The sequence below is a fragment of the Lemur catta genome, chromosome 10, assembly GCF_020740605.2.
Source record: "Lemur catta isolate mLemCat1 chromosome 10, mLemCat1.pri, whole genome shotgun sequence".
In the NCBI taxonomy this organism is placed as follows: Eukaryota; Metazoa; Chordata; class Mammalia; order Primates; family Lemuridae; genus Lemur; species Lemur catta.
In genome coordinates, this window is record NC_059137.1 from 75,917,333 (window position 1) to 75,934,419 (window position 17,087).

A 17,087-nucleotide genomic window follows, 5' to 3' on the forward strand; every position below is an offset into this window, starting at 1 on the left:
AACATTTTTGTCACTTTGCCTCAATTCTCTAAGAAAGGGCTTTGCTTTGTGCCTTCACACCTCTAATCACAAGTATATGTCCCATACTGCCTTACACATAGTAAGCACTCAATGAAAATATACAGTCATTGAAGGTGAAACAGTAGTACTCAGGGGAAAAAGTTAAATTAGAGATAAAGTCCCAAAGCTAGAGTAAGTTCAATAAATTAAAAACACATAGCATTCTAAAGGACATGGGCTTTCCCCAAATGTTTTCTGCCATCTGTTTTCTGGTCCAGGGTTAGGTTTTTTTAATTTGACACTCTATTGAATGAACACAGCAAAAAAGATGACCATCAACGGGAGCACTGAAACAGCAAAGCAGTCACCTCCATAAAGCAAAGCCAGCTTGCTTAAATTTGTACTTTGTGCGTCAGCTATTTTATTTCCCAGCTGTAATTGTTTTGTAACCCCCTCATCCCCTCACAACATTTTCCAGAGAAAACTTACAGCACGAGAATTTAAAAACTAGCTACCCCTTCCTGTAACCATTACCGACTCCTCCAATTGCATCCTGACGCACGAAGTATACCAAGATCTGTCTCAAAGGAAATTTTTAAAGTAACCACTATTCTAAAAAGAAGAGGGAAAAAAAAAAAACCCTCAGCTTTTCAAAGTGAAAAGATTTACATATCTTTCCCCTCAAACTCATAACCAAAAAGTTACCAGAATGATTAAAAAGTTCAGTATCCCATTTTTTCCCATATTAAACATGGTCAAAATACTATGTTCAAAAAGAAGGAAAAGAGGCAAAACCCATAGGCTATCCTAGAAGAAAAGGGGTCAAATTCTATTTGTTCCATAACATTCAAGAGACGCATTTTAGACACAGGTCTCCCCATAGGTAACTGGCAAATGCAAGTACAAATCAAATGTGCATCTTGTAGAACAGGAGCGATTTAGGCTGATGACAAGATGAACTCCATACAGCCCCGCCTGCTGAATTTCCTTGTTTTTAAGAGCTTACTCATATGCTCAGTTCTTAGGTCTAAAATAAAATTTAAGTTTAAGTTCACACTCTGAGGACAATAACCCAAAGAAAACTAGAAATGGAAACCTAACAACTAAGATGCATTTGCAGAGGATAATGAATGGTTTAAGTAGAAATAATACATTACTAACCAACTTCACATACGGATTGTGATCGCTTGCCTGTAAAACTGATTTAAGATATAAAAGTGAACATTCTTTTAAACTACAGGCAACCAGCACTTGGAATGCAACGATAAACATTTTTAAAGTGGGACTGGGGCACACAAAGTGTATTTCCAAGTGACGAATCACAGCAAATAGCTCTGCCTCCAAATCATGCCCCTCTCCTCTGATGCAACTTTTATCAAAAAGACAAGAGAGGGGCAAACAGCCATATGAGAAAGAAAAATTTTTAAAGAAAAAAAAAGTATATGCAAAAAACCAGGTTACTGAGAGAGACAGGGAGAGTGTGCGTGTCTGTCTGTGCCCGTGTTTAAAGAAAGGCAGTGTGGGGACGCACTGGTAGAAGGGGACAGTGTTCGTGTGCAGCAGGCGGTTGTACTTACTGTGCCCGGCTCTCTGTCTGCTCCCGAGGTTACCAAGAAACGCACAGACATGCCCGTTCAGACACAGAGGCAAGAACAGAAATAAAAAAAAGGGGGGAATAATTAGAACACAAGCCCCAAACAGTTTTAAAAATGGCTTTTATTTATATAAGTCATTGCACATTCCTAATACAGTGATTTCCTGAAAATTACAGTATTTTGTAAACATAAGATTTACAGTTTAACCATACACAAAGCCTATTTTTTTTATTTCTTGACAGAATAAATTACTTTTCTTCAAAAAATTAGTCAAGTGCAATTTTGCCCAATATTTAATGCATACTAGAATTAAAGCCTATGAAACTAAGTAGTAACAGATGCAATTATCAAACCTTTCATTTGAACACATTCACTTTCAAATTTAACTTCTTATTTCGCCCCATTTAACAACATTACTTTCTTTGAAAATTACCCAATTAAGCAGTTAACAGTTTTCCATAATATCGTACAGGCCACTGGCATTAACTAGGCAGTTGCCAAGATGTCAAGATGCCTGCCATCTAACGAGATCGGGAAATTTACAGATGCCCACGGCAAACCCTGCAAACTTCCAGGGTGACCTGTGTTTCAGTGGAAATCTTTGTGACAGTTCCTCTTATCTCATTGTTTGCTCTCTGTATAGGTTGGGGCTTTCTTTAGCGATGCACACAACTTTGCAGCACTGAATGAGTATGAGGACAAAGTCCTAATCTGGCTTGCCCGGCCTCTCACCTCTGTGGTGCTCTGCATCGTGGTGCTTCTTGTCATCTTTTATTGCCAAGTGAGACTGCCCACTCAGAGCACTAGACAGCGCGAGGAGGCCGGCGCTGCCCCCGAGGGGCGGGATCCCCGGAGGCTGAAGTCCCGAAGGGTGAGGCGTTAGGGGTACCGGCGGTCCGTGGCCGTGAGAAAGATGCTGGGCTTGCAACTGCTGCTGCTGTTGGTGGTGGTGAGAGAGGAGGTAAAGGAAGAGGAGGAGGAGGAAGAGGAGGAGGAAGTGGTGGTGGCGGCGGCGGTGATGGTGGTGGAGGCAGAATCCAGACATGACAGGAGAAGACGGAAGACACACAACGGGAGGTGTGACACATACACGAAGGGAACGAAGAGAGAAACATGGAGGAAAAGGGAGAAAATGCAATTAGTGCTTTGGGTTCATCAGAAGCTTTCACCTACTCACAGTTACCTCTCTCCACCTTCCCGAAATACAATCCTCACATCTACACTGTCACTTTCTGGTATAACTCGCCCCCTGAGAGCGTGGCAAGGCTGGCTACATTCGTAAGCACGCTGAGTTAATTCCATCTCTGAGCGCCTCCGGGGATGAAATCCAGTATTGTCATTGAATCTAAGGTGCCACAGATTTTAAAACTCATCCTGATTCAGAGGTTAAAATGGGGGGGTGGGTGGGGGGTGGAGGAAGAGGTGATACGCATCCCACAGTGCAGTAATCACACTCTCAACTAGTCCCCAGTTACCAGGTGACTCTATTTTACCACCACATTCTTACATTAACTTATCACAATGGTATAATGAGACAAAACCAAAATAGTGTTTTTAATGAACAGGATTCAGAGAGGAAGAACAAGCATCTGGGTGTCTCTTATGTACCACCCAGGCACTTATGCGGCCTCATTTCATGAAACCCTCTCAGAACTGCAAGGAATTATTGACGTCCCATTTCCCCAGAAGAGCAAAGGCTCGAGGGCATTGAGTAGCTGGCTGGGGCTCTCCCCCAAGGCGGGAAGGACCTGCAGCCAGTGCAGGAAGGACCCTTACAAGCTGCTCTCTTTACCACACCACCACATACAGCGGGGAGGGTCTCAGGGGGCCAGGCCAGGCTGGTGACAGCTGGAAGAAACCTTAGGGACAAAATGCTGTTTATCTCTGGCCTTTCTCCTAAGCCCCACACCTCAAACTCACCTCCCCACCTTCTAGGTCACCAGTGAAAACAATGAGACCCAGAGAGGTTAAGATCCTTGACAAGGAAAGCACTTTTCACCAGCTGTGTGGGACTCCAGCCACAGTGACCCACGGCCCCGTCCCACATGCCCTTTCCACTACACCACTTGCCTCCATCACTCATTCCAGAAGTTCTAAGTCTGTTCGCCTTAAACAGTATCGTTGCTCTCATATAAATTTAAAAGCATGTTGTATGAAATGAGAAAATACCCAAGAAATGGCCCCTGCCCCATGAATCTGGCCACATTTCGGCTGTCCAACATAAAACTCGTTTTTGATGAGACGGTAAAAACGATTAAAGCTCAACTTCTGTTAGAAAATTCTTCAGATTTTGATTTGTGCTCACTTCCCTGGGACTCAATTACTCGTTTTATTTATTACCCCCTTGCGTGTACGGAATATATTAAATCTTCACACCAGACCTTCAGTAATTCGCACCCAGCCCGCTGATTTTTAATGGAATCCCAAACACCCTTCTCACCCTCAAGCATAAGAGAAAACAGCATCTTAAAATCAGAAAGTGGGTGTCTCAGGTAACTTTACAATAAATTTTCAAGCACTTCTAGCAACTTTAAAAAAAAAAAAAAAAGAAATCTTTAGGAGCCAACCTTTTTAAACTTCCGTTCCTTCTTCCGAAGCTAGCATAATTCTAATTAGATGGAAAGTGGAACCGAGGGTGAGGTCAGAGCCGGCAGCGTTCACAGTATTCTTGGAAAGTATTTATAAACTACTCATTCACCACTTGAGATCATAATAACAATTTCTTTACGCATAAAATCACCTTCCTGTCATCCCAAAGACACTAATTCTTGCTCTGTCACCTTTTAAGAGCTTGGCAATAGTGAGACATAAAACTGAAGAAGCTTGCAGCAGCATCACGGTCCACTAGGCGTGCTCATTAGCACTTAATTAGGAACTAGACACCTGCCATGAGAAATGTGCTCGGAGAAGGATGAGGAACAGGTCTGCCCTACCAGCAATTACCATCATTACTCGGAGAGTATGAGCTATGTCCGGCTTCTGGGGGGGAAATGCAATGATGCATACACAAGCAAGTGCAGTGGGGTAATTAAGCACGGCTCTAATTAAAAGAAGATGAGAGAGGCTAAGCAGAGGGGAAGGAATCTAACTACAGGGTGGAGGACACCACCTCTCACCCCTCTCTGCGTCCCTCACTCCCTCCCCCAAATCCAGAACAGAGTCCCCAGAAGATGACTTTGGAGGTGGGATTTTACGTCACAGCAAACACATATTCAAGGTAATATTTGTATATACAAGAAGAAAATAAAGATCACTCCCCCCAAAATAAAAATCCAAATCAGCTTTCAGAAAGATGAACTGGGAAAACAGACTCAGATAGATTACTGAAAAGAGGGGCTAACTTATGTAATAACGGGGCTTCGCCACAGCTGTGAAGTAGAGCTATGCAGTCAGAACTGGCAGTTAGGCCAATAACTATGGACAGGGACATCCAACAGCCTAACTGGCCATGGGTAACTCCCACTTCTACCCTGCTCAGCTTCCCAGGCCCCTTGAAGACATCACTGTCTGTTATTAGAGGTAACTGGGTTCTTTCATCCGTAGCTCAGGCATGATGAAAGCTGCTGCTTTTTCTTTTCTTTCTAAAGCAAAATCCTGTCAAACTGAAAGGAGGAGTAAGCAGCACCGGGATGGATCACCACTGGTGAAGATTCTGCGGTTCCAGGCAACGTGGACATACCTCGCGTTCTACTTTTGTTCCTGCCAGCAGTGCTCCTAGACAGTGTCTGCACATCCACTGTCGGGCTGAGCTCAGCACGGCCCCCGTTTCACAGATGAGACTGGCTCAAAGCTAAGAGGCCTGCCTGTGGCTCAGCTCCAGGATGAGGGCTACAAGCCTTTTGTTTCCTAGATCTTCATTTCTCCTGTAAAGCCAGCATCCTGTCATGTTCCCAAACACCAGAAAGGAAGGGCCCCCAATCTCGTTCTCCACTGGAGACTTCACGTTTCTGTCCACGCCCAGCCGACAAGATGCTCTGGAGAGCATGAAACACTGCATACCCAGACACAAATCCACCCTCACCATCAGGCCTTAACGCAGTGATGGGTGGGAGTTTATTCTTACACTGCACAAGTGCCACCTCTCTCGTCCCCACTTCTCACTGCCTGTCCCTGCATCTGAGAAAACAGGGTATCATTTGCTCCCAGCTCTCTTCCAAGGATGCCCGTAACAAAGAATCAAGACTAAAAGAGAAGGCTCTGGCTATTTTCAGAAGTAGATGCTTAATATTACAAACAAAAAGTGTCACTTCTAGGATAAAACATTTGTTTAAATGAATAGAAGGCTCATATCTAGAAGAGTAAAACAGTTAACTCCAAAAGGGCTGCCCACACCGGTCCCATCTGTCCTTGCGAGAACATTTTCTCCCAACAAGACGTACCTGACACAAGCTGGTACCCATCACCTTCATCAAGAGGAAAAAGCAGGAATATTACTTAAAGAATATATTTTAGGACAAAAGTGCTACTGACATTGCCACACAGCCAAAAACTCAATGGCTCTGTCAAGTAGTGGGGTTTATATGCATCTGTCCTCTGTGACCAAAATGAGCACCTATCACATTTGGAAAACTACAAGATGTTTTTCAACATGACAGCAAGGGTAGGCAAATTTATCCTTCCATCTAGCCATTAGTTGAGGGTAATTAGGAAACTTTTTTAAAAGTTAATGCTTGCAGATTTTTACAGCACAGAACATACAAGCAAAACAGTTTGTAAAGCTATCAGAAAAGGCATTTTTGATAAGCGATGGTGGTTTTCAGCAATACAGCTGGTTTCTCGGTCAGTCAATATAGACCCCTGGTTCTCAAGCAGAGCCAATTTTGACACCCTGCCCTGGGGACATTTGGCACTGTCTAGAGATATTCATGGTTGACACACTGAGGGGAAGCGGGGGTGGGGCTATTGGCATCTAGGGAGTAGAGGCCAAGGATGCTGTTAAACATCCTACAATGCACAGGACAGCCCCCACCAGAGAATCATTGAGGCCAAGATGTCAGCAGTGCTGAGGCTGACGAACTCTCATCTAGATCTAAGCTGAAATTCTGTCCTATTACATTAGAATTCATGTTCTTATGTGCCAAGTGGTTTGCCAGATTATTGTTTAAAAAAAAATACTTTCAACATTCAAGTATTCACTGTCCCTTCATCACCATCCAAATATCCTGTCATAACTCAAAAAATGAACATCTGTCTTCCGAAGCTGATTCCACTAACAATTTGAAATTTAAAACAAACAGAACGCCTCGTATTTTACAGAACAACCTGGGAAGGGGCTACCCTAGGAACTTTCACATATTGGTGTTCTGGTTCCTCAAAGGGAATTAGGGAAAGGTTCAGGTTTGGGAATAAAGAAATAAATGCACTTGCTCTAACCAAAATAATTTGAATAGGGTAAGACTGAGACAAATAAAACAAACACCAAACCCTGAGTTAATGATACCGAAAACCCACAAGGAATAAAGTAACCTCAACCATGTCTAACAACAGCCACGCATTTAGAATTTTAATTCACATTTTACTTAGTGTAGCCTGGGTCAATTATGTTACTAGAATGAAATTGTGCTGTTTACATTCAGAGCTTTAAGGCAATGGTGCAGTGGTTTTCTACAGTTTTGTTTCTAAAACACAGGTGTAGCACACGGTCTATCACCATAGAGCTGCCTGTACCCACCTTTTACTCACTAGATGCCAAGCTCCCCACTACCAACCACTAAATCAACTTTAATTTATGAAATTTAATCCACTTTATAACCATAAAAGAAACTAGGTCAAAAAAAACAAAAACAACTATGTCATGAAAATCACAAACTTAACCCAATCCAAACTAAAACCGTGCCTCTAAATGGCATCTCTAGTGCTAAGAGTGACAGTGAGTGACATTTGTAGTACTTGGTATTTAAACATTTTTAAAAGGGGACAAAAATGTGAAACATAGAATTTATTGACAGTTCTCTGCAAATAGCCCTTCCTTGATTTCTGCTGTTTCCCTGTTTTTTATAACAGTCAGTTCTTATCTTGGGAGACTGCAGAAAAAGGAAAATTGGTATGCTATGTAAACAAGTGGGAAAGAGCCATCTGGCAGCAGAAACATCAAGGATACCACTAGAGGAGTTATCTGAAAACCTCCCATTATGTGAATGGCCTTTCGCATGAAGAGGAGCAAGGGTGATAAACAGGTAAAAACTGCTTACTGGGGCCAAGAATTCTCCAGCTACTTGAAGATAATAAAAATAAAATAAAATAAATTCACTGAAAGACCCCATCTCAATGTAGGAGTGCAAAGAAAATGACACACGGGTAACCTAAGGAATGGGAAAAAATATTTGCAAACAGCATCTAATAAGGGGTGCATATCCAAAATATATAAGGAACTCAACAGCAAATAAAATAAAATAACCCAAATTAATAAATGGCCAAAGGACCTAAACAGACAGTTCTCCAAAGAAGACATATAAATGGCCAATATGTACACGAAAAAATTCTCAATAAAAATTCTCAATATCATTAATCATCAAGGAAACGAAAACCGAAAGCACAATGAAACGTCACCTTATACCTGTTAGGATGGCTACTATCAAAAATGTAAGTGATAATGTGTGTTGGTGAGGGTGTGGAAAAAAGAGAACTTTTGTACCCTGTTGTTGGACGGTAAATTGGTACGGCCGTTATGGAAAAAGAGTATGGAGGTTCCTCAAAAAGTTAAAAATAGATCTATAGTTTGAGTATCCCTTTTCTGAAATGTTTGGGACCAGAAGTGTTTGGAATATCAAATTTTTTTTGGATTTTGGAATATTTGCATCATACTTACTGGTTAAGCATCCCTAATCCAAAAATCCAAAACTGTCATGTTGACGCTCAAAAAGTTTCAGATTTTTGGAGTATTTCGGATTTTGGATGCTCAACCTGAATATGACCCAGCAATTCCACCTGCGGGTATATATCCAAAAGAAATGAAATCAGTATGTTGAAGAGATACTCATGCTCACCGCAGCATTATTCACTATAGCCAAGAAATGGAAACAACCTAAATGTCTGTTGATGGATGGATGCACAGACACTGTGGTGTACAGATACACAATGGAATACTATTCAGCCTTTAAAAAGAAGGAAATTCTGCCATTTGTGAGTGACAACGTGCATGAACCTGGAGAATGTTATGCTAACTGAAATAAGTCAGAAATCAGAAAGACAAATACTGCATGATCTCACTTATATGTGGAATCTAAAAGAGCACAACTCATAGAAGCAGAAAGTAGCAAGGTGGGGGTGGGGGGATGCGATGTTAGTCAAAGGGTACAAAGTTTCAGTTAAGCAAGGTAAGTTCTGGAGATCTAAATACGGTCCCACCACTGCATTTCAGTCTGGGCAACAGAGCAATACCGTGTCTCTAAAAAAAAAAAACTGTAATAATACTTAACTGTATACTTGAAATTTGCTAAGAGGGCAGATCTTAAAGTGTTCTCACCACGTATGTACACACACAAAGGGTAACTACATGAGGTGATGGATATGTTAACTAGTTTGATCATGGTAATCATTTCCCAATGCATATGCTGTACACCTTATATACAATTTCTATTTGTCAATGATACTCCAATAAAGCTGATAAAAATAAGAGAAAAAGACACATGAAAGCAAAATTGATGGCATGTACCCAGGCAGGCACCAGGACTAAAAGTCAACACCTGTGAGATGGAGACAGTGCTTCACACCCATCAGGATGGACAGTAATTGCTGGAGATGACATAGAGAAACTGGAATTCTCATGCATTGCTGCAGGAATATAAAATGGTGCAAACCACTTTGGAAAACAGTTTAGCAGATGCTGAGACAAAGTTGAATATAAAGTTACCATATGACCCAGCAATTCTACTCTCAGGTACAGATCCAAGAGAAAAGAAAACACATCTGCACAAAAACTTGCACACAAATGTTCACAATAGCGTTATTCATAATAGCCAACAAGTGGAAACTACCTAAAGATCCATCAACTTATGAATGGATAAACAAATGTGGTATACTGATGAATGGAATATTATTTGTCAATAAAAAGGACTAACGTACTGGTGTATGCTACAACATGGATAAACATGCTAAGTAAAAGAAGCCAGCTGCACAAGGCTACATATTCTGTGATTGCATTTACAAGAAATATACAGAATAGGTAAATCCAGAGATGGAAAGCAGACTGGGAGTGACCAGAGAGGGGGCGTAGAGAATGAACAGTAATGAATACAGAGCTTCTTTATGGAAGTAATAAAAATGTTCTGGGATTAGGCAGTAGTGATGGCTGTACAACTTTGTGAATATACTAAAAACCAATAAATTGTATTCTTTGTAAGAGTACATATGATGATATGTATATCACATCACAATTTTAGAAAATAAACACAGAGATATAACTCCTAAAATGGGGTAAAATCTACTCTCTGGAGCTTTTTTTCTCCCTCTGAAAAAAAGAGGTATAAACAATGCCTTGTTCCAAAGAATGAAGTAAAAATTATATGAAAATATGTGGGAAAATTAAGAAGTAAATAATGCTTCAGTAATCACTAAAAAGCATGATTATTCAGAAGAACCCAGACATTGAGATCAACTCTGCATTTGTCAGATTGTACTCTCAGTTTAAAAAAAAACCAAATATAACCAAAGGAAAATAAAGGATGCATAAAAGACTTTCTTGCAATATTGCTCCTTCTCTTTGGAAATTTAATAAAAGGGCTAGACTACTGCAATTTAAGTAAAGGGTATGTCACTAAATATAAGTTAGCAGAGCCAGAAGATCCATGTTTGTTGTAGCTATTTAGTCTTCTCCTCTTGGTAGCAGGATACACATTATTCTCCTAGGGCGAATTTGTTTTATAAAGAAACCTACAGCTGGGTTACTGATGGGCTTTCCAGGGATTAACTGCATACTCATAAGAATAAGAGGCTAACTTCATCCTCTTAAACTTCACACACTACAATCCCATAGATAGCTGACAGCTATAGCCAAAGGAGAAAAATAATCCAACATTTTGTTAATCCTTAAACCAATCATCTCATGCAACAGCGGAGAGTCCTTTAGGTCTACAACTCAATCTCTTAGAGACAGAAAGGCTCCTTCTACAGACACATCAGCAGTTTGTATTCACAGCCACCTCCTACACAAACATACACAGACAGACATCATAAAATACCCTAGACTTTTATTTCATACTAAGTTGTTTTAAAGTACAGAGAATTATAAATCTGTCTACGGAGCAGGAATCTACAAATCTGACCAATAATCTGGAGTTGCAGGAGCCCTGACATATGTTATATTCATAAAAAACAATTTAGACTAGATACAAGTAAGTGAGAAAGGAAAACAAGTTTGCCTAGATTAACTCCAAATTTCTTTAGCTCCTAAAGTTCACAGGCATTACTATGGAAAACTGTTCAAAGAGTCTGTACTAAGGCCACTATCAGAAATGTGGCATTTTGTGGATGAGTAGGACAATCCCCATTGGTCATTTCGCCATCTCTTCTTTCTTTCCTCCCAACTTTATTACAATGATCCCTGTAACCTCTCAGTGCCAGCAAAGGCACTGTCTGCTTTCTTTATGTTAAGTAAGGAAGCCAATGATGTTCTGTCCTCCCATTTTTGCTCTAAACTCAGTCTCCATCTGTTTCCAAAACTTAACTTTTTCTGTTCAGTTTTGAACTTTTAAATTTATGCATCACAAGCTAAAAGGCAGTGCTTTTCCACTGCTGTGTCCTTATTAAAGTCATTCATGCACGACAACTTAATGGCAAGAGCAGAGCATCTGGTTGGGTTTAATCTCAAACACCCACATCCACGTAACCACTAGAAAAGACAAAGGAGGAAGTGACCTGCTGTTTAGACCAACCACCCCCACAAGGGCTTGGCCAACTGGACCCAAAGATCTGCTACAGGTCTGTAAAGAAACCAGGCAGACAAAAACTGCAGCGCAGGGAGTCAGGACCACGTGCTCAGTGAAGGCTGCCAGCCAAGGTCTTATCCCCACAAAAGCTGTGCTGGTAGATGACATTACCATTTACAGATGGGGACACTGATAGAGATTAACTGACTGTACGTGGTCACAAAGCTGATAAATGGCAGCCAAGTGTCCTACCCAAGTCCATCTGATCCTAGGCATTGTCCAAGGTAACACAGTGCAAATGCTCTTGTATAGATTACCACAAACACCATGCAGTTGGGCAACAGGTGGTTAGAAATAACAAATACAACTATGCAATTGTTTTCTCTAAAAAACAAAATTTCACTCAACTGATTTTTTTTTAAAAAAACTATCCACTCAAAAAGCAACCATCCCTCACGGAGTGGGGGGGAAAGTGACTGAAAAGAAGCATGAGGAAACTTGCTGGGGTGACGGAATTCACCTGCATCTTGTGGAGTGTGGGTTCCTGGGTGTACGCAGGTGTCAAAAGTGATCATGCTGTGCATTTAAGAACTGTGTATTTCACTACATAAAAATTATATATCAGTTGAGAAAAACAAATCTCTGTGTATACAAATCTGTATCTATAGCTATATAGGGATATAGATACTGATATGAGATATATATTAATTATTTGCAGTATAAACCCGATAAACCAATTATTTGGAATCCCAATCTCAACTAAAATCAATTACTTAGTATCTATCAGAGAGAGCAGAAGAGAGCTTTAGTTCCAAATTGATGAGTCTTTCACTTAATTCTATGTTCAGGTAGCCATTAGCCATTCCACACATGAGATGTTACAACGTTTAATGACCAGTTTTGTTTGGTCATTCTTAAGAGAATTCCAAATTTAAAAAAAAAAAAAAAAAAAAAAAGACCTTTCAAAAAATGTTGCTTAAAGTGTAAAGTCAATCCTGATCTAAAAACTCAAGGTCTCAAATGAGTAAGTTCCACAAAGCAACTTGTTTTCCGACACCTAAGTGAGCTGTGTGTCAAACCAAATAAACCCAGTGCCTATTAAGATGTCTGCACTATTAATTATCTTTTTAATTGTTACAAGAACACAACACATTTAACAGCAAAAGAGCCAGTAAGAAGCAAAATTCAAAACGTAGGGTTGCAGATATTATTCTGCCAGTCATCAAATTTGCTATCAGTCAAAAAGCTATTTAAAAAAAAAAAGGTCAAACAAAAATATTTCAATAGTTTCTCCAAATATCAAATATCTGAGCTTATCTTCTTAAATATCAGTACTCTATGTCTTACATAGAAGGCAGGTGCTGTGCTAGGAAATAATTAAAATTCAGCATTTTCTATCAGATATGAGAACTACAATTTCTATGCTAGTGAAAAATGGGCACCATCACCCCACTCGACAAGGATGGAAAAAACAAACTCTTTCTTCCTCCTCAAAGAGCAGCCACAGGCCCAGGACACACCTTGAGCTTATCTAGAAAGCTCATGTCCTTGAGAAGATTTACTTTTTCCAGGTTTGCTAAAGAGAAATATCTTTAGCCCTGTCAAGCAAGCAGTATGCTCCTTGATTGTACCTTAAAGGGAATGAGTGTTTCGGCTCATTTGCATTTTAAAGGGTACTCTTTCATGATCTTTCACACTTGTAATAGATGTCTAAACCGTTAAATTACTATTTCTTTTCTTAGCCTGAAAGTCGATGCAGACTAAGAGCGTGGCCTCTCCCATTGTTCTCTACCCTAAGTCGGTCCCTGAACAATACTGACAGCTGCTATCAAACCAGGCTGCATTTACTCTGCGAGCAGCTGCTGCTTGTAGGAACAGACAGTCTCCCGGTACCTCCTCCCCTCTGGGGAGACAGGTTGACACACTGCATGTTCAATGAAGGGGTGCAAAGGTCCACTGAATTGTCAACCCAATTTTATGCTACTTCGATTTTCCAGGACGCACACAATTCCTTTCAAGCAAAAATCAAGCATATGCCAGAGCATGAAACTTATGGTGCGGGATAATTATTGATCACTACGGACTTGAAAAGAGCCTTCTGACATAAATTAATATACTGATCCAAAAATTACAATGATAAGAACCGCACATGCCAGTACGGTGAAGACACGCAATGGGTGTGAGTCGCACGTTGGGCCCAGTTGACCAGTGTGGGTGACTGTTGCCACGCTCTCCAGAGCTAATCTGCCTTTATAATCTCAACATTTTTCCTAGACTAAAGCCATTCATAAAATTAGAGATTCATCTGCCCTTCTGAAACAACCACTATTTTTATTTTCTGATTTAGCTTAAAATGGGTATTACTTATAAACATCTGGTTAATGCAATTTCCTCCTTTCCAAAGTGTGGGTCCAAAGAAGGAGATTGACAAGGGCTGGGCAGTGCCTTAGGAGAATTTAAACGTGAGCGCTTTACCATCAAGAAATTATATGTAAAAAGTGAGAGCCTATCAGAAAACAAACATGTTCCACAAAGTTTAACTGGGTACTTGAGAACTGCTTTGCATATGTTTTCTTTTAATCAAAACAGGCTTTTCCATCCTCATTCATTTGGGTGAAAAAATTCTGTGCTGGAGCTACAAGTACAATTCACTATTAGTCTTTGCTAATCAAACACGGTACATGTGAAAGTACCAGTGAATATTTGATTTGATCTCTGAAATAAAGCAATTCATTACACAAGAAAAAGGTACAGAAGGCAGCAGACAAATGCAGATGTAATTGTGTTTTTTGTTGAATGTGATTAGAGAGTCCACTAAGTAACAGTCAAAAATGTGAGACTGGAGGGGGAGAAAGGCAATGCCTGGATCTGGGGGGGAAGAGGAGGGAGAATTGTTTATGCAGAGCTAAGCTGTCAAGTATAATAAAGCAGCTTGAATAAAATTTAAGCTGAAAATCCACTGAAGCTCCCCATTTCAGGGAGGAAAAAGCTATTAAAAGGAAATGAAGGTCACCCTCCCAGTTTATTTCACCTAATTGACTGCCAATAGCTTACCACAGACAACCCAACTGCAGATCTGCAATTGAGAAACTGATGAAAGGAGAGTTTTCAAGCTGAGGCTCATTCTTTAATCCTCCTTGGCTCTTATGTTTTTTCTCCATCTCCAGTTGGGATGTAATTTTAAGCCCTGATGGATTAACTGGTTCCATTGTCTGTGGCCGTCATTGGACTATGGCACTCTTAATCCGTACAGCAGCATGTCTAATTATCATTACAAAGTGTCTGAGGGAACTATAAAGACCAGCAGGGCATCTTCTCACAAGCAATTAACATAAATTGATAAATGAGTGATTTGAATCTGCTCAAGGCACTCACATATGAATAAAATCAGAAAGGACGGTCCCTTGTTTCAGCTGCTTTTTTCACTTGGTCTGGAAGGGGCAGGACACATGAGAACCATCCCGGGTCCTGCAGGGGTGGGGATGGGGGATGAACTCACGCAGGGGGTGGAATGCACGGTTCACTGGGTCCCCTAATGCAGAGCAAATGACTTGTGATTGATAACCAGTCACCAGCACAGAGCACTGACTGAACTCGACAGAGGAGAGCAAGAGCCCCGGTGAAAGGCTAGAGAGCACCAGGGCAGACAATTAACACTTCTTCCTCAGCAAGAGAGCGCTCTTTTCATTGGTGTGCCACTGAAAAATTCATGAAAGAGGCACAAGAAAGAGAAAGAGCAAACAGTTATATAGGTTCGAATACACTAGAAAGCAAAAGGCAAAAGCAAAGATCACTAAATGAAATGATAATTCAGAGGCCTGTCTTGACCTCACTGTGATCTAACGTTATAAGACAGAGGTAAGGAAGGTATTTAAAACTCTAACCTAAAGCTTTTACTTGACTAATGGAGCAAGGGTGGTTTAGGTGACACAAGGAAAAACTGCATTTATTTTCCCCCCATTTAAAAGCAGATTTAGGGCCTGGCACACTGGCGTGCACCTGTAGTCCCAGCCACTTGGGAGGGCTGGGGCAGGACGATCGCCTGAGCCCAGGAGTTCAAGGCCAGTCGGGGCAACATGGTGAGACCACATCCCTTTAAAAAAAATTGTTTTAATCAACTAATTCAACGTATATTTATCTTTCTTCCCCTCCTAAAATGTTTCTTCTTTCAACTTTCTTATGCTAAGCCCTCTTCCTCTACACAACTCAGCACATCCCGACCCCTCCGCCCTTAACAAATAGGTCAACATTAAGCTACACAAAATTATATCTGTGTGTGTATATATATGTATATATATATAAAGCCATCGAATTAATAAGAAATGAAAGCTGGTTATACACACTGTAGGAGGTAGACCTGGTAGGCCACGTACCCCGATGATGGCATTCAGCTCTGCCATGGTCACCTGCTTGGCACGTTCGACAGCCTGGGCCACTTGTTGTTGATGCTTTGAAAACAAGGAGAAGAAAAGTTGTTAGCAACAGCCCAGACCTTCATTGTACATTCTAACAACATCACAAAGACAAATGCAAAGCAGGTTGAAGTACAAAGGTTTAAGTACGTAGTTTCTCAGCCTCACATTATTTCACAGAACACCAGAAGGAAAACAGAGTGGTGCTACCCTGTATTCCTGAACACCACCAGTCCCTACCTAACTTCTAACAATAATAGCTCAGAACAACAGAAAGCCAAAAGGGACATCAAGAATAATAACTTGGGACTTTACAAAATAAACAGAAAGGGACTTGGAAGATCACTCTGGTTCACAGAAGGGGTTTGCAATGGTAAGTTTGGGCAGAAGTTCATGGCAATTTTAAAGCACCCATTTCAATACTTAAAATTTAGACATTACATCTGCAATCACTTCTCTAATCAACAAATCTTGACCCACAAGTAGTTTCCTGAAACTCTCGAGAATTCCTCTTGTTCTTTTAGCCTTTTGATTCTTTTCACCCTCCAGAGGGGAAAGAAAGGACCCCACCCTCAGTTCAAAAGATGGAAACTCACCCTGTACACCTCCCAACTACACCCACAAACAGAAACAAAGCCACAGGTTTACTTTGGGAGGCATGAGAATGGAGCATGGAGACCTGGATCACTAAAGTCTAACAAACAATTAGATTCAAAAGGCCAACAAATCTATATTGTAACATCAGACAAAAGTCATGCTGGAAGAGGCTGCTACAATAGCAGAGTTGGTGACCATCCAGCATGGAGCAACAGAGGCCGACGAGAACAGACACCCAGCGTTCTGACTCCTTGTTCAATAAGCTTTCACCCTGCCTCAAGACACATGAGCACGGTGCACACTCACAATACATTGTAGCATTTATGAGCTTGTATCCAAAAGGAAGGTAAAACCTTTCAAGGCAAGACTAAAATATAACAGTCTTGAGTCAATTTCATATAAAGAGCTTTTCCCCCACAAAGAATTAAGGTTAAACCTCTATGACTTTGCAACTAAATATAATGGCTTATATATGCACCTGACTCAGTTAACGTAATATGAATTCTTATTTTGGACTATTATCATCTACCCCCTCCATGGACAGCATTAAGTCAACCGAATTGATATACAAGGACAAAAGAAATAACTGCTTCCATGGTAAAGTCAACCCCGACAGA

At 40.7% G+C, this 17,087-nt stretch overlaps 1 protein-coding gene across 5 annotated transcripts in view; it reads right to left on the reverse strand.

The window, feature by feature from the left end:
* The window catches only part of TLE1 (TLE family member 1, transcriptional corepressor), an 89,963-nt gene that overhangs the window by 45,142 nt on the left and 27,734 nt on the right, over positions 1–17,087 (reverse strand). For 2 of the 5 annotated variants that reach the window (XM_045563786.1, XM_045563788.1), the window contains exons 6-8: positions 15,835–15,909; positions 2,328–2,532; positions 1,578–1,594 (exon numbers count right to left, since the gene is read on the reverse strand). In XM_045563786.1, the coding sequence (XP_045419742.1) occupies positions 1,578–1,594; positions 2,328–2,532; positions 15,835–15,909 (297 nt within the window). Of the gene's footprint in view, positions 1–1,577; positions 1,595–2,327; positions 2,533–15,804; positions 15,910–17,087 lie in introns of all 5 variants that reach the window. The other 3 variants (XM_045563784.1, XM_045563785.1, XM_045563787.1) reach the window with 2 other exon arrangements.